General features: G+C 45.3%; 1 protein-coding gene across 2 annotated transcripts in view; it reads left to right on the forward strand.

The window, feature by feature from the left end:
- Positions 1-23,170, forward strand: part of LOC141100194 (uncharacterized) — a 65,789-nt gene that overhangs the window by 36,901 nt on the left and 5,718 nt on the right. The window contains exons 2-6 of one of the 2 annotated variants that reach the window (XM_073588516.1): positions 888-995; positions 18,316-18,459; positions 18,549-18,630; positions 18,736-18,830; positions 18,965-19,067. In XM_073588516.1, coding sequence (XP_073444617.1) covers positions 939-995; positions 18,316-18,459; positions 18,549-18,630; positions 18,736-18,830; positions 18,965-19,067 — 481 coding nt within the window. In that variant the 5' untranslated portion in view covers positions 888-938. The remainder of the gene's footprint in view (positions 1-887; positions 996-18,315; positions 18,460-18,548; positions 18,631-18,735; positions 18,831-18,964; positions 19,068-23,170) is intronic. The other variant, XM_073588515.1, reaches the window with a different exon arrangement.

Below are 23,170 nucleotides of genomic sequence, written 5' to 3' on the forward strand. Positions count from 1 at the left end.
GAGTCTCTTTAGAATTAGAAATTTCACGAGCTTCCATCATGCGAATCCTGAAATCTATTGGGTGGAAAGCTTATCCCCAACGTCTAATTCATGGTTTATGGGAGGATGATCCAGACAGGCGGCTGCAATTTAGTGAGATTATGCTTAACGAAATTGAAGAAAATCCAGTAATTTTAGATAACATTATGTGGAGTGATGAAGCTTCTAAGTATCTGGCCATATTACCAGACATAATTGAATTTACTGGTATAATGAGAACATGCATTTAACATTAGAGCAACAACTCAATGAGCCTGGTGTCAAAGTTTTGGTGTTTTTGGACCATTTTTTTTTTTTTTGATGGAACAGTCACAGGAGATAAGTATCTCGAAATTCTAATGAATCAAGTTGTTCCCCAGTTGCAGCAACAGCCTAATTCAAATGACCTTTATTTCCAACAAGATGGGGCCCCTCCACATTATTCAAGAGTAGTCCACGAGTATCTTGATGAAACATTTCCCAATAAATGGATTGGCCGAAGAAGCCCACTTGATTGGTCGTCATGTTCACCAGACTTGACCCCAATGGATTTTTTCTTTTGGGGACTACTCAAGGACAAAGTTTATAGTCGAAAACCAAAAAGTGTCAGTGATTTGAAAAATGACATAACAGATGCATTTCGAGAAATTAATACCCAAAGAGACGTGCAAAAATGTTTGTCGAAGCGTAAGAGGCAGACTTCAAAGCTGTGCAAATTGGGATGGAAAACAACTTTTGTATTATTGTTCAGAATAAAATTTAATTGTCAATGTTATGCTTGTGTAAATAAATATAATTTTATATATAAATCAAAATAAATGTTATTTTCTTTCCACCTACTTTTGGACCACCCTGTACATGGCCCTGAGGCTCAGCAGTGAGACTGCTTACAGCAGTTTAGTTTTCCACTTCCTGTAACCATGTACCAGAAAGATTTTAAGTTGATCGCTGGAGGTCCACGAGATCACTTGAGAATGGTGAGCAAAATTCCCCAGATGTTTCCTCAGCTATGCCTTTTACATAAGCTAATATACATGCAAGAGATTTTACACTGATGTCCTATCCTTATGCGCATTCACACATCCATCTGCCATGGTTTGAGCCAAGACAGTGATTCACGGGCTGGCCACGGGTCTCCTGACCCAAACTTGACAGCCTTACGTAGGTCTATGAGGCTGTCAAATTTGGGAAAGTAGGCCCGTGGACAGTCCGTGCACATCCTGGTCCATGCTCGCACCATGACACCAGGATGTGTGAATGTAGCATTAGGCTAGAGGTGTGAATGGGTGCAGGATTCTCTTGTGGATGCCATTCCAGATAAAAAAAAAAAAAGTAACTTTTTCAACCCTGTGTTTGTGGTTATTGACTACATTTGGCATCCATTTAGCACCAATGCTTATGAACTGCACTTCATTACCTTAGGTTATATTTATACAGTAAAGGCACTTCAAAATACAGTCATATGTAAAAGTTTGGGCACCCCTATTAATGTTAACCTTTTTTCTTTATAACAATTTTCGTTTTTGCAACAGCTATTTCAGTTTCATATATCTAATAACTGATGGACTCAGTTATATTTCTGGATTCAAATGAGGTTTATTGTACTAACAGAAAATGTGCAATCTGCATTTAAACAAAATTTGACCGGTGCAAAAGTATGGGCACCCTTATCATTTTCTTGATTTGAACACTCCTAACTACTTTTTACTGACTTCCTGAAGCACTAAATTGGGTTTGTAACCTCATTGAGCTTTGAACTTCATAGCCAGGTGTATCAAATTATGAGAAAAGGTATTTAAGGTGGCCACTTGCCAGTAGTTCTCCTATTTGATTCTCCTATGAAGAGTGGCATCATGGGCTCCTCAAAACAACTCTCAAATAATCTGAAAACAAAGATTATTCAACATAGCTTTTCAGGGGAAGGATACAAAAAGTTGTCTCAGAGATTTAACCTGTCAGTTTCCACTGTGAGGAACATAGTAAGGAAATGGAAGAACACAGGTACAGTTCTTGTTAAGCCCAGAAGTGGCAGGCCAAGAAAAATATCAGAAAGGCAGAGAAGAAGAATGGTGAGAACAGTCAAGGACAATCCACATACCACCTCCAAAGACCTGCAGCATCATCTTGCTGCAGATGGTGTCACTGTGCATCGGTCAACAATACAGCGCACTTTGCACAAGGAGAAGCTGTATGGGAGAGTGATGCGAAAGAAGCCGTTTCTGCAAGCACGCCACAAACAGAGTCGCCTGAGGTATGCAAAAGCACATTTGGACAAGCCAGTTACATTTTGGAAGAAGGTCCTGTGGACTGATGAAACAAAGATTGAGTTATTTGGTCATATAAAAAGGCGTTATGCATGGAGGCTAAAAAACACAGCATTCCAAGAAAAACACTTGCTACCCACAGGAAAATTTGGTGGAGGTTCCATCATGCTTTGGGGCTGTGTGGCCAATGCCAGCACCGGGAATCTTGTTAAAGTTGAGGGTCGCATGGATTCAACTCAGTATCAGCAGATTCTAGACAATAATGTGCAAGAATCAGTGACGAAGTTGAAGTTAAGCAGGGGATGGATATTTCAGCAAGACGATGATCCAAAACACCGCTCCAAATCTACTCAGGCATTCATGCAGAGGAACAATTACAATGTTCTGGAATGGCCATCCCAGTCCCCAGACGTGAATATCATTGAACATCTGTGGGATGATTTGAAGTGGGCTGTCCATGCTCGGCGACCATCAAACTTAACTGAACTGGAATTGTTTTGTAAACAGGAATGTTCACAAATAACTTCATCCAGGAACTCATTATTAGCTACAGGAAGCGACTAGAGGCTGTTATTTTTGCAAAAGAAGGATCTACGAAATATTAATGTCACTTTTATGTTGAGGTGCCCATACTTTTGCACCGGTCAAATTTTGTTAAAATGCAGATTGCACATTTTCTGTTAGCACAATAAACCTAATTTGAATCCAGAAATATAACTGAGTCCATCAGTTATTAGATATATGAAACTGAAATAGCTGTTGCAAAAACCAAAATTGTTATAAAGAAAAAAGGTTAACATTAATAGGGGTGCCCAAACTTTAACATATGACTGTATATGCAGGTCTGGCAAAAATTAAGAGACCACTGTAAAACTTTCAGTTTGTCTGATTTTTCTCTTTATAGGTATATTCTTGAGTAAAATGTAAATTCCTCTTTTATTCTATAAACTACTGACAACATGTCTCCGAATTTCCAAGCACTAAATTTTGTATTTTCAGAAAATGAGTAATGGTCAAAAGAACAAAAAAATGCAATGCTTGCAGACCTCAAATAATGCTAAGAAAACAAAAATGTAAGCAGTTCTTCTTTGTTTGATGGCTTGTGACTATCCATCTTCCTCTTGATTACATTCCAGAGGTTCTCAATGGTTTTCAGGTGTGGAGATTGGGCTGCCCATGACGGAGATTTGATGTGGTGGTCCTTCATTCACACATTGAGTGACCTAGCTGTGTGGCATGACGCAATGTCCTGCTGGAAAAACCAGTCCTCAGAGTTGGGTAACATTGCCTGAGCAGAAGGAATCAACTGTTTTTCCAGGATAACTGTGCATGCGGCTTGATTAATACGTCCTTCGCAAAGATTAACCTGCCCAATTCCAGCCTTGCTGAAGGATCCCCAGCTGTGCGTGGGCTGCCGGGGGGGGGGGTCTATATGCAGGGGCTGTGTCTGTATGCAGGCATTGTCCGATGGGACTACAAGTCCCATTGGGCTATGCCTGCTATGCTGACGGTGAGCGACACATTAGCCAATGATGGGACAGTAGTAGTCCCATCATCCGGCTAATGTGTTCATTGTAAAAAAAAAACAAAACATACAGAACATATATACAACACATAACATAGAGTACATACTTACCAATCACCTAGTCCCCGATGCCCTCGTTTCCTTTAATAAAAATAAAATAATAAAACAACCTATACTTACCTTTCTGCCATAGTCCAATTAATAACGAGTGTCCCATGACGATTTCCCCTATAGCACAGTGACATCAGGTGATGTCAGTGTTCTACAGGGACTCCAGCAATGAAATGACAAGCGGAGGTAATCCTCCTCTGTGTATCCCTCCGCTGCCAGGAAAGAGGACCCATAACCCTAACCCTAATTCTCACGCAGCATTGCTGTAAAGTGAGAGCCTGAACTCAGGTAACCTCAGTGATGCACTGCAGGAGCCATTGTCTCCTGTCTGTTCATCACTGGGAGGCCCTATAGAGCAGTGACATCACCTCATGTCACTGTTCTATAGGGTACAGGGACTGCATCGGACAGGGAGTATACGGTTGGTTTATTTTTTTACTTATTATAATAGTAGACCTTAGGCGTCGCTTGGATCTGGGAGTGCAATAAAAATATGAAAACAGTGTTGTGTTTCACTTCATTAAAATACTTTATTCTTATGTGTGTGTTTTTTTAACCCTTACAAGCTATAAGATTAATAATAGATAGGTGTCTTATTGACGCCTCTCCATTATTAACCGGGCTTAATGTCACCTTACAATAGCAAGGTAACATTAACCCCTTATTACCCCATATCCCACCGCTACACGGGAGTGTAAGCTAAGTGCCAGAATTGGCACATCTTAGAGATGTCTTATTTTAATAACCAGTAAAGGCTATGCAGACAGCTGCGGGCTGATATTCATAGCCTTAGAAGGGGCCATCTGTATTACCCTCTTCGCAGGCTACAAATATTGGCTCCTGGCCGTCGGCTTTCCACCTCTGGCACAGAAAATTGCGTGGGAGCCCACGCCATTTTTTTCAGGGTGTTGTTTTTTTTTTTTTTTTTGTAAATGAAACATTGTTCATTAATAAACATGGATATGGATGTATCTATGGATATATGTATAGATATATCTAAGGAATATATCTATATATATCTATTATCTGTCTATCTGTGTGTGTAATGGAGTGTGGGTTGGACAAATGTAAAAGAGGAGGTTGGACAGCAATGACAGCACAAATCTTTTTTTTTAATTTTTTTTTTAAATAACATATCTTTATTTAGCTTACAAAACCGCATGTAAAAAACGCATTAAAACCGCATCAAAAGCGCACCTGCGTTTTATGCCAAGAGATGTGGATTCTGTGCGGAAAAATCCCCACTGGAATCCTCAATGTGTGCACATACCCTGACGGGGCTGTGGGCGGTGCTGCGTCCGCACGTCACAGCCCCGTCGCTCTGCAGCGTCTATCTCCTCTCCCCAGCTCTGTATCCATTGGCATAGCCCCACAATCATGGGTCTCTGCCAGCCAATCAGCACAGCAAGGTTATAATAAAGGGGCAGGTGTTACAATAAGATGCTTCAGATTGAAGATAGAGGAGGGAGGGGTTTAGGTGTGTTTTGGAGTGGGTGTGCTAGGTGCTGGCTTACAGGCCAGTGCAATGCATCATGGAACTTGTAGCATTAGAGCACAGTAAATCAGGAGAAAGGAAGTTGTTGATTAACCCCATGAGGCTGGAGCCAGCACTGAAGATGTGCTGCTACAGCAGGATAAAAGGTAAAATTGCTAAAATAAACACAGTGGATGTTTTGATTGGCACATAATAGCAAGATTTATGAAAAAAGTTATAGTACTGGACAACTTCTTTAAATAAGATTTGGTTCAGGTGATCACCTAATCAGAAGCACATTAACCCCTTTGTGATGTACAATGTCTGCAAGATATGTTTTCTGTTGCAATGTGCTAACAAACCCTCCATTTTCTTTTGAGAAGCTGCCTGCCAGTGTCTCAGTTACATTGCACACTACAGCAGCTTCCCTTCCCCCGAGTGCCATAAACCAATTTCCTGTCACCCCATTTGGCTTCTCATGTGCCTCGGCTGAAAGAGAAGAAAAAAAGTGCGGGAACAACTTCTTTGTTTGAAACAAATAAAACTATGAGAGCCTATACCATAAGAACCAAATACCCTAGAGATATGAAAATCATATTTTTGTAACCTGAGCGGTCCCAGCTTCGAGACCGCGTATGTTTCGAAGTTCTACCCTGTCCAGAACATGATAGGATTTGCGCCCAAATGGACGGTCATATCGCATAGATGTTTGATGTCTTCTTGATGGGCTCATTACGCTGGGAAACATGATACCACTGATGAGTCCATACCAGCTTCTCCCATAAAGTTATAGCTAATCTAAGTTTTGTAGCCAAAACATAACTTGGATAAGAGAGGTGGGATCAACCCAGAATGCACCTCTCCGTGATGTCACATAGGAAAGTCTATAAGGCATTTCCTGGGCAAACCAGCTCAGAACAGCTGCAGAGTCCGTGCTGACAAGAACTCAGATGAGCGGAGAAGTGCAGCTCCGCCTCCACCCACCTTAAAGCCACATGGTCTGCCTAAGGAACAATATGGAACTGTGAGTGTAATCTCTTTGTTTTCTCCACTTTTATTTTATACCTGTACTGTACATATTTTATGTCTCAATTTTATAGCAACTTTTATCTGTAATCACTGTCCTCTTTCGGAAAATAAATGAAATAATTATTTAGATCTGTCTCTATGCTCTAAGACTCGAACTATACGCCTTTGTTAGATAATCGCTACTAATTCGAGGGGTTTGCCACGGACCCTCTTAATTTAACACTGTGAATTAAGTAACCGTGACTGGTGGCAGCGCGTTGTGCATGGCTATTGCGGCTTGCTGGCAGTCTAGAAGGGTCTTATATTGCTGAGTAAGGGGCTTCAGCCACAGCATTGATAATTCCCTTACTGCAGAAGCCTAATTGCCGGTTCACAACAGGCAGCCCGTCCGGCGACTAATTATCCTAGGTGCAGTTCCCTGACTGACCTGAGGGTAAGGGGGGCGCCGGAGAGCTGCGAGTTCCAAAGTGGAACTGAGAAAGTGGGATATACATAAATCCCTGCAGTACTTGGAAGATTGATAGCAGTGGTGGGGCATCCAAATTAAACTCCCCCTGCGGCAAATTGTAGAGCGAGATTAGCTTGCTGGATATTTTTGTCACATGGTGCCGGTGGTGGGATAGCTAAGATAAGCCCCAACGGTGCCTGTGATAGCCGTGTGCCGGCATTGTGTCACGTCCCTCCGTCCGCTGATACACCGGTGTCAGTGGTGGGATTGTGACATAGTGGTGACACAGGGTCCGCTGTCGGTCACGTATTGGTGGCAGCGGGACCCCCGTTAGTGTCGCCCGTAAGTAGACGAACGGCGGTGGGCTGTTCGTCACATATTGGTGGCAGAGCGGTGGGATAATCCTAGAGCATTAGTGATTTGGTTTGAGCAATCATTCCTCTCACTAAAAACCTGCACGGTTCCTGCGGGAATCCTGCATCATAGGTTTTGGAGAACAGACTCAGTGGTTACTAGTCCTGAGACATTAGTGTGTACTTGCAAGTATCCCCCTCCCGTTTCTTCGTTTTTCTTTTTCTATCTTTTATTTGGCAACCATGGCGGCAAAAGGAGAACCTTGGTACAACCGGCAGACAAAGGAAGTTCTTGCTGTGTTATGCACGTACCAAGGCCTTGACGCCACGAACAAAAACAGAGCTCAAATGATCGCGGCTCTAGTGCAGCTGGACAACGACCAGAATCCAGCGAGCGCAGAAGTTGGCCCAAGTTGCAATGGGGCTGCAGCAGAGGCTCCACTCCTGAGCGCTGGCCCCACATTCAACCAGAACGGTGTGGACCCCTATCTGCAAATGGCCTTGGACGAACTCCCCGCCGAAGACAGGGATGGGCGGGTTAGGCTGATCCAGCAATATCGGCAGGAGGCCCAAGCCGAACGTGAGCGCCAAGCTGAAGCTCAGAGGGCCCATGAGCTGGAGATGCTCCAGCGGGGGTGGAATGCCCCCACAGCCCGAAGCCGTGAGCCCAGCAGCGTCCAGACTCCTAAACCCCGGCCAGAGCATTTTCCCGTGATGGAAAAGGATGGGGACTTGGACACGTTCCTGCGAGCCTTTGAGAAAGCCTGCAGACAGTACCAGCTGCCTAGAGACCAATGGGCAAGGTACTTGACCCCAGGGCTAAAGGGCAAAGCCCTGGAGGCATTTGCTTCTCTTCCGCCAGAAGCCGATGACGACTATGTCGCCATAAAGCAGGCGCTGATCGCCAAATACCGGCTGACACCTGAGGTATACCGAAAGAAGTTCCGGCACCTCCAACGTGGCCCACATGATAGCTACAGTGATGTGGTGCAAGGACTCAGGACCCACTTTGACCAGTGGATCCATGGACTGTCCGTTGAAACCTTTGAGCAGCTACGGGACCTGATGATCAAAGACCAGTTCCTGCATCTCTGCCCAGCTGAGGTCCGACAGTTCATCCTGGACCGCGAACCAACGAACGCGGACAAAGCGGCGCAGATCGCCGACAACCACGAGGCCAACCGGAAGCCCGAGACGCGGAGGCCAGTCGCCACCAGCTGGAAAGGGGGTAAGCCAGCAACCAACCCCAATGCCCCAGCTAGCCGTCCCTCCGGAGGCCCTGTCCCTGTTGCCAACAACAGGCCGGCTACTGACAGTCGCCTGTGTCACCACTGCAAGCGGCCTGGTCACTTCTCTTACACCTGTCCGGATAGGCCGAAGAACCCCCCAGCCAAGGCCCCCGGGCCCAACGCCTCTGTTCTTTTGGTGGGAGGTGTGGTTGGGAGGGCTGACGACAACGTTCAACCTGTTCAGGTGGGGGCCCGTCTTGCTACAGGCCTCAAGGACACCGGGGCTAAACGAACCCTCATCCGTCCTGGACTGGCGGCCCCTGAAGAGTTTGTTGAGGGGAAAACCCTGACTGTCACCGGGATTGGAGGCACCCGTTGTACCTTGCCAGTGGCACGAGTTTATCTCGATTGGGGTGCTGGGAGCGGGTTGATGGAGGTGGGAGTGTCTGAAAACCTGCCCACTGATGTTTTATTGGGGACTGACTTGGGGCGGATGGTTGCATACTACGTCCCTGACACCCTTCCCCAAACTGATAATAAGGGTAACGTTAACCCTGATGATGTTGATGATGGGAAACTGAATGTGTTACCTGCTAATGCCTTGATGAGAAATGATGCAACTAACAACCATTCTTTCCCAAGGTATGATGCTGATGCTGATGTGAATGTACCAAAGCAAACTGATAACCATTCTTTTCCTAGGAATGATGATGTTGATGTATCTGTGCCGACTGAACCCGTTAACCCTTTCTTTGAAACGGTAGATGTGTCCACAGGTACCGAGGTGCTCAGCCCCGTCACTCTGCGGAGTGAGATGGCTGAGGAACCCCTGGCAGGAGCAAGCAACGGTGCTCAAGAGAATGGGGAGGTGCATGGGGACCATGAGGAAGGTAATGCCATGCAGCTGACCAGTGCCACCGAGGAAGGTAACTGGCCCATAAGTAGCACTGCTCCTAAAGTGTTGGGGGTGGATGGGGAGGGAGAGCCCAGGGCAGCACCGGCTGGTGGGTCTGTAGAAATCCCCAGGGAGACAGCATACATAGCAGCTGTCACACGCAGTCAGAGTGCCCAGATCGCAGGTAACGCACTGTCTTCTGGACCCTCTGCTGCTGCAGGAGAGACTGAACCAGAGGTGAACCCAGAGCCGGTTCCAGAGGGTCCCAGTAAAGGAGGTACCCTGACGTCACTTCTGGCAGCCTCCAGCATGGAGTTCCAGGCTGCTCTGCACTCAGATGCCAGCCTGGAGAAATTGAGAGGTCTCGCCGAGACGCCCACCTCCAAGCCTGATAAGGAGAGGGTGTTCTGGGAACGAGGAAGGTTGTACCGGGAGACAGTACCCGGAGATCCTAAAAAGGAGTGGTTGAGGGAAAGACAGCTGGTCGTCCCCTATCAGTTCAGAACCGAGTTGTTGCGGATTGCCCATGAGATTCCACTCGCTGGACACTTGGGGATCAGCAAAACAAAGGCACGGCTGTCTCAACACTTCTATTGGCCCAAGATGGGGACAGATGTAACACACTACTGCCGCTCCTGCGCCATCTGTCAAAAAGTGGGTAAGGCGGGGCCTGCTCTTAAGGCTCCCCTTATTCCTTTGCTGGTGATAGAGGAGCCTTTCCAGAGAATCACGGTGGACATTGTAGGACCGCTGTCCGTCCCCAGCAGCTCCGGAAAGCGATACATTCTCACCGTGGTAGACTACGCTACCCGGTACCCAGAGGCAGTAGCTCTGTCTTCAACCAGGGCAGATAAGGTGGCTGACGCACTGGTGACTATCTTTTCAAGAGTAGGATTTCCCAGGGAGATGCTTACCGATCAAGGGCCCCAATTCATGTCTCGCCTAATGGAGGCTCTCTGTGAGAAAATGCAGGTGACGCAGCTGGTATCGAGTCCGTATCACCCACAGACTAATGGTTTGTGTGAACGTTTCAACGGTACCCTCAAACAGATGCTCCGCATACTGGTTGAGACCCAAGGGCGCGACTGGGAGCGGTACCTCCCACACCTGCTGTTCGCTTACAGAGAAGTTCCGCAGGCCTCGACCGGGTTCTCCCCCTTCGAGCTCCTGTATGGCAGGCGAGTCCGGGGACCCCTTGGGTTGATAAGAGAATCCTGGGAAGATGAGCCAAACCCCACAGAAGTGTCCATCGTGGATTATGTCATGCGCTTCCGTGACAAGATGCAGACCTTGACGCAGTTGGTGCATGACAACATGACGCAGGCTCAGGCTGACCAGAAGCACTGGTACGACCAGAACGCCCGGGAGCGGACCTACCAGGTGGGCCAAAAGGTGTGGGCGCTGGTCCCTGTACCAACGGATAAGCTTCAGGCAGCCTGGGAAGGCCCGTACGTCGTCCACCAACAGCTCAACCCGGTCACCTACGTGGTCACGCTTGACCATGCTCGGGGTAGGCGCAAGGCCTTTCACGTCAACATGCTGAAGGCGCACTACGAACGTGAAGCTTGCATCCTACCGGTCTGCAATCTGCCAGAGGATGGGGAGGAAGATTCCCTCCTGGACATGCTGGCCCAGGCCAAGGCCAATGGGTCCATTGAGGACATGGAGATAAGTGGTTCGCTCACCGTGTCCCAGCGGTTGCAGTTGATGGCCACCCTGGAACTCTTCCGGCCCGTGTTCACCAACCGTCCTGGGAGGACGGAGTTAGCGGTTCATGAGGTGGACACCGGGAATCATGCCCCATTACGGCGAACACCTTATCGGATCTCTGAAACGGTGCAACAAGTCATGCGCCAAGAGGTCAATGAGATGTTAAGGCTGGGAGTGATTCGACGGTCAAAAAGTGCGTGGGCTTCACCTGTAGTCCTCGTGCCTAAAAAGGATCGAACCACCCGGTTCTGCGTGGACTACAGGGGGTTCAACGCCATCACAACCTCTGATGCCCACCCAATGCCGCGCATCGAGGATCTGCTCGAGCGGTTGACAAACGCCAACTACATATCCATCATGGATTTGAGTCGGGGATACTGGCAGATTCCCCTGAGCCCTGAGGCGCAGGAGAAATCTGCCTTTATCACCCCCTTTGGACTGTACGAGTCCACGGTCATGCCCTTCGGCATGAAGAATGCCCCTGCCACCTTCCAGCGGATGGTCAACCACCTGCTTCGGGGACTGGAGGAGTACGCGGTGGCGTACTTAGACGATATTGCCGTCTTCAGTTCCACCTGGGAGGAACACCTTCAGCACCTCCAGGAGGTGCTCAAGCGTCTTCACCAGGCAGGCCTGACCATCAAGCCGGGGAAGTGCCAGATAGGCATGCGCGAGGTCCACTACCTGGGGCACCGGGTAGGCGGGGGTTCCATGAGCCCGGAGCCAGAAAAAGTGGACGCAATCGTGTCCTGGCCCACCCCCAGGACCAAGAAACAGGTGAAGTCCTTCTTGGGCACTGCAGGGTACTATAGGCGGTTCGTACAGGACTATAGCGCCCTTGCCAAACCCTTGACTGACCTCACCAAGCAGAGGCTACCCCAAACAGTCAACTGGACAGATGACTGTGAGGCGGCTTTCCAAGCTTTGAAAGCAGCCCTGTGCAACTCTCCTGTGTTGAGAGCAGTCGACAGCAGTCGCCCGTTTCTGGTACAGACCGACGCCAGCGAGTTTGGCCTCGGTGCTGTGCTTAGCCAGGTCGACTCGGGGGACCAAGAGCACCCCGTGTTGTACCTGAGCCGGAAACTTTTGCCGAGGGAAGTGGCATACTCGACCATCGAGAAGGAGTGTCTGGCCATGGTGTGGGCACTGCAGCGTTTGCAGCCCTACCTGTACGGGCGCGCCTTCACGGTGGTAACTGACCACAACCCTCTGAGCTGGTTGCACACAGTGTCCGGAACCAATGGAAGATTGCTCCGCTGGAGCCTTGCCCTTCAACAGTACGATTTTACTGTAAAACACAGGAAGGGCAGTGAAAACGGCAATGCCGATGGGTTGCCCCGCCGGTGCGTATGGCCGATTACCGAGAGGTAATGCCTCCTTAGCGCCCTCTTAAGGGGGGAGGTGTGATGTACAATGTCTGCAAGATATGTTTTCTGTTGCAATGTGCTAACAAACCCTCCATTTTCTTTTGAGAAGCTGCCTGCCAGTGTCTCAGTTACATTGCACACTACAGCAGCTTCCCTTCCCCCGAGTGCCATAAACCAATTTCCTGTCACCCCATTTGGCTTCTCATGTGCCTCGGCTGAAAGAGAAGAAAAAAAGTGCGGGAACAACTTCTTTGTTTGAAACGAATAAAACTATGAGAGCCTATACCATAAGAACCAAATACCCTAGAGATATGAAAATCATATTTTTGTAACCTGAGCGGTCCCAGATTCGAGACCGCGTATGTTTCGAAGTTCTACCCTGTCCAGAACATGAGATAGGATTTGCGCCCAAATGGACGGTCATATCGCATAGATGTTTGATGTTTTCTTGATGGGCTCATTACGCTGGGAAACATGATACCACTGATGAGTCCATACCAGCTTCTCCCATAAAGTTATAGCTAATCTAAGTTTTGTAGCCAAAACATAACTTGGATAAGAGAGGTGGGATCAACCCAGAATGCACCTCTCCGTGATGTCACATAGGAAAGTCTATAAGGCATTTCCTGGGCAAACCAGCTTAGAACAGCTGCAGAGTCCGTGCTGACAAGAACTCAGATGAGCGGAGAAGTGCAGCTCCGCCTCCACCCACCTTAAAGCCACATGGTCTGCCTAAGGAACAATATGGAACTGTGAGTGTAATCTCTTTGTTTTCTCCACTTTTATTTTATACCTGTACTGTACATATTTTATGTCTCAATTTTATAGCAACTTTTATCTGTAATCACTGTCCTCTTTCGGAAAATAAATGAAATAATTATTTAGATCTGTCTCTATGCTCTAAGACTCGAACTATACGCCTTTGTTAGATAATTGCTACTAATTCGAGGGGTTTGCCACGGACCCTCTTAATTTAACACTGTGAATTAAGTAACCGTGACTGGTGGCAGCGCGTTGTGCATGGCTATTGCGGCTTGCTGGCAGTCTAGAAGGGTCTTATATTGCTGAGTAAGGGGCTTCAGCCACAGCATTGATAATTCCCTTACTGCAGAAGCCTAATTGCCGGTTCACAACAGGCAGCCCGTCCGGCGACTAATTATCCTAGGTGCAGTTCCCTGACTGACCTGAGGGTAAGGGGGGCGCCGGAGAGCTGCGAGTTCCAAAGTGGAACTGAGAAAGTGGGATATACATAAATCCCCGCAGTACTTGGAAGATTGATAGCAGTGGTGGGGCATCCAAATTAAACTCCACCTGCGGCAAATTGTAGAGCGAGATTAGCTTGCTGGGTATTTTTGTCACATGGTGCCGGTGGTGGGATAGCTAAGATAAGCCCCAACGGTGCCTGTGATAGCCGTGTGCCGGCATTGTGTCGCGTCCCTCCGTCCGCTGATACACCGGTGTCAGTGGAGGGATTGTGACATAGTGGTGACACAGGGTCCGCTGTCGGTCACGTATTGGTGGCAGCGGGACCCCCGTTAGTGTCGCCCGTAAGTAGACGAACGGCGGTGGGCTGTTCGTCACACCCTTTACCCCCAAGGGTGGTTTGCACGTTAATGACCGGGCCAATTTTTACAATTCTGACCACTGTCCCTTTAGGAGGTAATAACTCTGAAACGCTTCCATGGATCCCACTGATTCTGACATTGTTTTCTCGTGACATATTGTACTTCATAACTAATAATATTAGTGTGCGCTTGGAACACTCAAAGAAGAGGGAAATCTAAATTGGGTGGTTATAGAAGAAGGAAAAAAAAAAAAAAAAAAAAAAGTCCATTGATCCCCGTCGCAACCACCAGCAAGTGAAACTGACGTGGTCATGTGTTGATTCACATCACGAAGGTCCTGTATACCTGGAGCAGCTCACAGACGCCGGGAGCACGAGAGGCCGCTCACGTCTGCTCCACAGCTGGAGGTACACTGACAGGAGGCTGCCACCGGCCGGGGCAGGCCCTGTAACTCGTCTATACCCCTGTGTACAAACCCCCCCCCTCCTTTTCCAAGCGCTGGAGCAAAAAGCGCTATTTTAACCTGCACCACTTACTGGAGTGAGGACTTCGCATCGCATTATCTTTACAGGTACCGCTCTCTGACTTGTGCATTTACTATTGCGGCTACTCTGCACAGCCGTTCACAGGCTGCAATTTGACTTTGACTTTGACTTTTTTTTTAAGCTACTATCAGGGAGAATTACCCTGCAGTATATAACCTGTTCAGTGATGTCAGGTTTTTACCCTCACTCATGCCTTTTTAGTTTGTGATTGTTCAGGTTGGAACTAAGATTGCCACCAGCATCTATATATATTCTTTTTCCCTTAAGCACTTCTTCTGAGGTCTTACAATTGACTATTACTAATTGCTATTTTCTCGCTATTATCCAGCTACATAAAGAGCACTTATAAGAGGTTTTTTTTTTTTTTTCTATAACCACCCAATTTAGATTTCCCTCTTCTTTGAGTGTTCCAAGCGCACACTAATATTATGAGTTATTTTACCTTACTTCTTTGACACCCTTGTGACAGGTGTCTTAGTGTTTGCTGCTGGAATTACACTCATACACAAGCGCCACTGAATCTCCATTTATATTGTACTTCATGTTAGTGGTAAAATTTCATTCATATAACTTGCGTTTATTTGTGAAAAAAACGGAAATTTGGCAAAAATTTTGCAGTTTTCCAACTTTGAATTTTTATGCCCTTAAATCACAGAGATACGGCACACAAAAAACTTAATAAGTAACATTTCCCACATGTTTACTTTACATCAGCACAATTTTGTAACCAAAATTTTTTTTTGTTAGGAAGTTATAAGGGTTAAAAGGTGACCAGCGATTTCTCATTTTTGCAACACCATTTTATTTTTACGGACCACATCACATTTGAAGTCACTTTGAGGGGTCTATATGATAGAAAATACCCAAAAATGACACCATTCTAAAAACTGCACCCCTTAAGGTGCTCAAAACCACATTCAAGAAGTTTATTAACCCTTCAGGTGCTTCACAGGAATTTTTTGAATGTTTAAAAAAAAATGAACATTTAACTTTTTTTCACAAAAAAAGTTACTTCAGGTCCAATTTTTTTTATTTTACCAAGGGTAACAGGTGAAATTGGACTGCAAAAGTTATTGTGCAATTTGTCCTGAGTATGCTGATACCTGATATGTGGGGGGAACCACTGTTTCGGCACATGGCAGAGCTCAGAAGGGAAGGAGCGCCGTTTGACTTTTTCAATGCAAAATTGGCTGGAATTCAGATCGGACACCATGTCACGTTTGGAGAGCCCCTGATGTACCTAAACAGTGGAAACCCCCTACAAGTGACCCCATTTTGGAAACTAGACCCCCCCAAGGAACTTATCTAGATATGTGGTGAGAACTTTGAACCCACAAGGGCTTCACAGAAGTTTATAACGTACAGCCGTACAATTAAAAAATATTTTTTGTGGAAAAAATGATCTTTTCTCCCCCAATTTTTATTTTCCCAAGGGTAACAGGACCCTAAAAGTTATTGTGCAATTTGTCCTGAGTACGCTGATACCCCACATGTGGGGGTAAACCACTATTTGGGTGCATGGCAGAGCTCGGAAGGGAACTTTTTTGGCTGGAATTGGGATTGGACGCCATGCCACGTTTGGAAAGCCCCTGATATGCCTAAACGGTGGAAACCTCCCACAAGTGACCCCATTTTGGAAACTAGACCCCCTAAGGAACTTATCTAGATGTGTGGTGAGCACTTTGACCCCCCAATGCATCACAAGTTTATAACGCCCAGGTGTGAAAATAAAAAAATCATATTTTTTCCACAAACATGATCTTTTAGTCCCCAACTTTTTTATTTTTCCAAGGGTAACAGAAGAAATTGGACCCCAAAAGTTGTTGTCCAATTTGTCCCTAGTATGCCGATACCCCATATGTGGGAGAAAACTACTGTATGGGCACACGTCGGGGCTCGGAAGGGAAGTAGTGACGTTTTGGAATGCACACTTTGATTGAATGGTCTGCGGGTGTCATGTTGCATTTGGAGAGTCCCTGATGTACCTAAACAGTGGAAACCCCCCACAAGTGACCCCATTTTGGAAACTAGAACCCCTAAAGAACTTATCTAGATGTGTGGTGAGCACTTTGAAACCCCCAGTGCTTCACAGAAGTTTATAATGCCCGGGCGTGAAAATAAAAAAATCATATTTTTTCCACAAACATGAGCTTTTAGTCCCCAATTTTTTATTTTACTAAGGGTAACAGGAGAAATTGGACCCCAAAAGTTGTTTTGCAATTTGTCCTGAGTAGGCTGATACCCCATATGTGGGGGTAAAACACTGTTTGGGCGCATGGCAGAGCTTGGAAGGGAAGGAGCACCATTTGACTTTTTCAACGCAGAATTGGCTGGAATTGAGATCAGACGCCATGTTGCATTTGGAGAGCACCTGATGTGCCCACACAGTGGAAACCCCCCAATTCTAACTCTAACCCTAGTCCTAACCCTAATGTGAAAATGGAAATAAATACATTTTTTTTATTTTATTATTTTTCCCTAACTAAGGGGGTGATAACGGGGGGTTTGATTTACTATTTATGGCGGTTTTTATGTTTGGCAGCTGTCGCACGCTAAAAGACGCTTTTTATTGTAAAAATAGTTTTTGCATCACCACATTTTGAGAGCTATAATTTTTCCATATTTTGACCCACCGAGTCATGTGAGGTCTTATTTTTTGCGGGACGAGTTGACGTTGTTATTGGTAACATTTTCGGGCACGTGACATTTTTGATCGCTTTTTATTCTGATTTTTGAGACGCAGAATGAGCAAAAACCAGCATTTCATGCATTTGTTTTGGGGGGGTGCGTTTACACCGTTCGGCGTGCGGTAAAATTGGTAAGGCGGTTTTATTCTTCGCGTCAGTACGATTACAGCGATACCTCATTTATGTCCTTTTTTTATGTTTTGGCGCTTTTATGCAATAAAAATAATTTTATATAAATTTATTTTTGCATCGCTTTATTCTGCGAGCTATAACTTTTTTATTTTTTCGCTGATGATGCTGTATGGCGGCTCGTTTTTTGCGGGACAAGATGATGTTTTCTGCGGTACCATGGGTATTTATATGCGTCTTTGATCGCGCATTATTGCACTTTTTGTTCGGCGGTATGATGATAAAGCATTTTTGCTTTGTTTTTTATTTTAATTTTTTAAGGGGTTTGCTAAAGGGGTTAACTAATGCAACAGCTTTATAGGGCGGATCGTTATGGACGCGGTGATCGTGTTTGATCGCAGTGTGCCAGGGGTTAACGTGCCGGGGGAGGTCCGTGACTGCCTCTGACAAATAGTGCCGGGTGTCAGCTGTGATAATCAGCTGACACCCGGCCGCGATCAGCAGTGCTCCCCACAGGGGAAGCCTCTGATCGCTTAGACGTAGTAGCCCGTCCCCGGTCATAGGCGCCGGGTACCGTGGACAGGATAGTATGTCTAATGTTGGGAAGGGGTTAAGTAGAATGATGTGTACTCTGATTGGAATCCAACTGACACTGGAATGGCTGTCAGACATGTAGAGAAGCTGATTTTTATAAAACTGTGCAGTGGTCTCTTAATTTTTGCCAGCGCTGTACACTTCCTCGGTTTTTAATATGATTAATCAATAAATATATATTTTATTATCCTCTATGTTTGCAAACTTCTTAACCTGAGATTTTCCAATCAATAGTCATTACGTATTTATGCTTTATGAAGTGTTGCCCTCCCATTGGTTAGGGTTATGTTTACTAACGATATGATCCAAGTCTACAACACCAGTGCATGTATTATGGGTTTAACTTTTAATTATGTCTGTCCCTATTCACAGGATTGCACAGTAGTGATGAAGAAATCAAGAGAAGTTTTGAATCCCAGGGTTCACCCACTACCCCACTCGCTGAAACAAGAGAGAAGGAATGATCAGAAGATCCTACACCTCACCAACAAGATGATTGAGCTACTGACCGGAGAGGTGAGCACTGATATAAATGTCTGGATGATGACTGTGTCATTATGTGTCTGTTTCCTATAAGAACTAAAAATCTTAGATCTTTTTCTTAGGAGGAGTGGGAATATTTAAAACGGAACACTGATATGTACAAGGATGTCATGGTGGAGGACCACCAGTCCAAAATATCACCAGGTAAGAGAAGACTCTTTGATTGTAAAAGAGAAAATTTTTTGAGGACCACATTTTCTCCTACTTTCTGATCATCACACATTGAATTCCTTTGTGTGTTTCCTGCAGATGGATCCAGTAGGAGACGTCCATCAGAGAAGAGGTGTCTTAGTCCACTGTATTCTCAGGATTGTGCAAAAGAATGTGTCTCACAGGAACTTGAGGTAGATAAAGCTAAGGTGGCATCAAACAAAAGTGCATTGTGGTCAGTGAAAAAAATGTGTGCATCTTATACACTCTCTAGTTTTTTTTTTTTTCAAAGTCTAATTATTAATCATTTTTATATAATCTTGTTGAGGATGAAGACCTAATTGATTTTAAAGTTGAAGTCATAGAGGAGGAGGAGGAAGAGGAAGACAGACCTCTTAAGGAGGAGGAAGTATCTACAGAAATCAGCATAGGTCAGTAAGAACCGATTCATTTATTGGTCATTCACTGTTTTTGCTCAATCAAAAGTTCTCTATAGGAAGCAAAGACAAAATTCTAGACCAGCTTGACCAGGTCGGACATAATCTATGCTTCACAGGAAACCACTGGTCAAAAGCTGGCTCTACATTCGGTACTGTGCAGTCATAAAGTTAATAGCAGTACTTTTTTTTTTTTTTAAATCAGATTTTTATTAAACAGTTTTAACTTACAAAATTGAGACAAGGCACACAGTTTTAACATACAGATTTGAGACATACCTCTTATACACAACCCAACCCCCCCATTATCAAATTATAACTAATGTAACCGTGGGTCCCTTAGAATGTGACCTATAAATGTATAGTAGAAAAAAAAACAAAAAAAAACAATTCTTAAGGGGGACAGTATGAAACAAGGTAAGACTTGTACAGCATAGAACTATGAACAGTTAGGCACATAGTACAAAATGAGCAATAGACATACAGTTGTGGCCAAAAGTATTGACACCCCTACAATTCTGTCAGATAATACTCAGTTTCTTCCTGAAAATGATTGCAAACACAAATTCTTTGGTATTATTATCTTCATTTAATTTGTCTTAAATGAAAAAACACAAAAAGAATTGTCCTAAAGCCAAATTGGATATAATTCCACACCAAACATAAAAAAGAGGGTGGACAAAAGTATTGGCACTGTTCGAAAAATCATGTGATGCTTCTCTAATTTGTGTAATTAGCAGCACCTGTACCTTACTTGTGGCACCTAACAGGTGTTGGCAATAACTAAATCACACTTGCAGCCAGTTGACATGGATTAAAGTTGACTCAACCTCTGTCCTGTGTCCTTGTGTTTACCACATTGAGCATGGAGAAAAGAAAGAAGACCAAAGAACTGTCTGAGGACTTGAGAAACCAAATTGTGAGGAAGCATGAGCAATCTCAAGGCTACAAGTCCATCTCCAAAGACCTGAATGTTCCTGTGTCTACCGTGCGCGGTGTCATCAAGAAGTTTAAAGCCCATGGCACTGTGGCTAAGCTCCCTAGATGTGGACGGAAAAGAAAAATTGACAAGCAATTTCAACGCAAGATTGTACGGATGTTGGATAAAGAACCTCGACTAACATCCAAACAAGTTCAAGCTGCCCTGCAGTCCGAGGGTACAACAGTGTCAACCCGTACTATCCGTCGGCGTCTGAATGAAAAGGGACTGTATGGTAGGAGACCCAGGAAGACCCCACTTCTTACCCCGAGACATAAAAAAGTCAGGCTGGAGTTTGCCAAAACTTACCTGAAAAAGCCTAAAATGTTTTGGAAGAATGTTCTCTGGTCAGATGAGACAAAAGTAGAGCTTTTTGGGCAAAGGCATCGACAAAGAATTTACAGGAGAAAAAAAGAGGCATTCAAAGAAAGGAACACGGTCCCTACAGTCAAACATGGCGGAGGTTCCCTGATGTTTTGGGGTTGCTTTACTGCCTCTGGCACTGGACTGCTTGACCGTGTGCATGGCATTATGAAGTCTGAAGACTACCAACAAATTTTGCAGCATAATGTAGGGCCCAGTGTGAGAAAGCTGGGTCTCCCTCAGAGGTCATGGGTCTTCCAGCAGGACAATGACCCAAAACACACTTCAAAAAGCACTAGAAAATGGTTTGAGAGAAAGCACTGGAGACTTCTAAGGTGGCCAGCAATGAGTCCAGACCTGAATCCCATAGATCCCTGTGGAGAGATCTAAAAATGGCAGTTTGGAGAAGGCACCCTTCAAATATCAGGGACCTGGAGCAGTTTGCCAAAGAAGAATGGTCTAAAATTCCAGCAGAGCATTGTAAGAAACTCATTGATGGTTACCGGAAGCGGTTGGTCGCAGTTATTTTGGCTAAAGGTTGTGCAACCAAGTATTAGGCTGAGGGTGCCAATACTTTTGTCTGGCCCATTTTTGGAGTTTTGTGTGAAATGATCAATGTTTTGCTTTTTGCTTCATTCTCTTTTGTTTTTTTTTCATTTAAGACAAATTAAATGAAGATAATAATACCAAAGAATTGGTGTTTGCAATCATTTTCAGGAAGAAACTGAGTATTATCTGACAGAATTGCAGGGGTGTCAGTACTTTTGGCCACAACTGTATTCATGAAACCTATTCATAAAGCAAGAGATCATATGGAACCAGGAGGGAATAAAGGGTACCATAATTAACGAAGCATAGGGAACAGATTCTCCAACAGCAAAATTTGGGATGGCAACCCGGGGTGTTAAGCCAGGGGCTCCAGATTTTATCAAATTTTCTGATAGCTTTTCTTTTAATATACACTCCTTTTACCAGCCTTATAGAACTATTGACTCTAATAATAAACTCCTCCACCGTCGGGGGTGCAGATTGCTTCCAGTGCAAGGCAATGGTTTTCCGTGCAATATATAGAATGCTAGCCATACCGATCGCCTGTGGGTCTTCCACAGGAATATCCGGTATAATACCCAGCACACAGACCTTTGGATCAGGGAGCAATCTTGTACCATAAACTCTTGCCAATGTATTCAGAACATTATTCCAGAACCGTCCAAGCTGAGGACACTCCCAGAAAATATGCATAAGGTGTGCATCAGGTAGGCTACATCGGGGGCAACACGAGTCACTCCTTGTCGCGATTTTGTGTAAGAACGCAGGCGTTTTATATTTCCTATGTATTAGATACACCTGCGATAATCTCTGGATCTCCGATAACAAAAGACAGGGCACTGAACTCAACACATAGTCCCACTGATCATCTGAGAGCTGGCCAACATCCTCCTCCCATCTAGCTTTGGTGCAAAGGGGGTACTTATTGTGGAATGCATTGAGAAGTATTCTATAGATGGAGGAAATCAGTCCTCTTCTGGAGCCCAAGCCCCCCCCCACCAACATTGTCAAGGGATTAGGGCCAATACTAAGATCTCTAGTTTTGATTTGAGCTGCATATGCATGCCGGAGCTGTAAAAATCTGTAGAAAAACCTATGGGGAATGTTAAATTCAGTGCGCAGTTGTTCAAACTGTTTTAATGCATTTTTAGACTGAATGTGTGCCACCGTCATCACCCCCTTAGCCTCCCAATCAGAGCACCCTTCTAAAGTTTGAAATTCCAGGAGACTAGGATTATGCTACAATGGTGTAAACAAAGAGCAATCAGAACCACCCAAAAGGTGCTTTCCTCTATCCCAAACCTTATAGATCATGGCCAGAGTTGGAGCTTGAGATAATTTGTTTCCCCCTCCCCGGGTGTCTACCATATACATTGGTGCTCTCCAGGGGCTATTCTGAATTACCAGTGGCCCATTTTTCTCCAGTGCACCACACTGATCCCAGCCCTTCAGTTGCTGAATCTGAGCCACCAGATAGTAGATCCAAGCATTCGGGATAGCCAGCCCCCCATTTGGTTTTTCTCTTTGTAGGTACTCCAGACGGATTCGAGCCTGCTTTTTTTTTTTTCAAAAGTAATTGTCTGAATAATCTATGAGCCAACTGAATACTCCATGCCGGGATCCACACCGGGGACTTGTGAAGTATATAGAGCAGTTGGGGCATTAAAACCATTTTGATGAGATTTCTTCTCCCAACAACTGATAGGGGAAGTCAACACCATGCATCAATTTTAGTTACAAATCTACCTAACAGGGGTGTCAGATTAAGAGGCACATAGTCAACAGGTTTAGCTGTAACATTAATCCCCAGATACTTAAATTCTGTTACCAGTTTAATATTGGTTTCCTCTAACCTCTGCGTGTCTACACACGGGTCTATAGGCATAAGTATCGATTTGTTCCAATTTATAAGGAGGCCCAACCACTTACCAAATTCCTCAAGGATATCCATAACTGGTCTAATAGAGGAAGAGGCATCCCCCAGATACAGAAGCATGTCGTCCACATAGAGCGAGATGCGTTCCTCCAGGTCCCCCACCCTAAATCCCTGCACTTCCTTAGAGACCCTAATAATACATGCTAAGGGTTCAATAGCGATGGCAAATAAGAGGGGCGACAGAGGACATCCCTGTCTTGTTCCCCTCCCCATCGCCACCACCCCAGACAACTCACCATTGACCCTAATCCTAGCTGACGGACCATTATA

The sequence above is a fragment of the Dendrobates tinctorius genome, unplaced genomic scaffold (assembly GCF_039654945.1).
Source record: "Dendrobates tinctorius isolate UK_male_01 unplaced genomic scaffold, ASM3965494v1 ptg000103l, whole genome shotgun sequence".
NCBI lineage: Eukaryota > Metazoa > Chordata > Amphibia > Anura > Dendrobatidae > Dendrobates > Dendrobates tinctorius.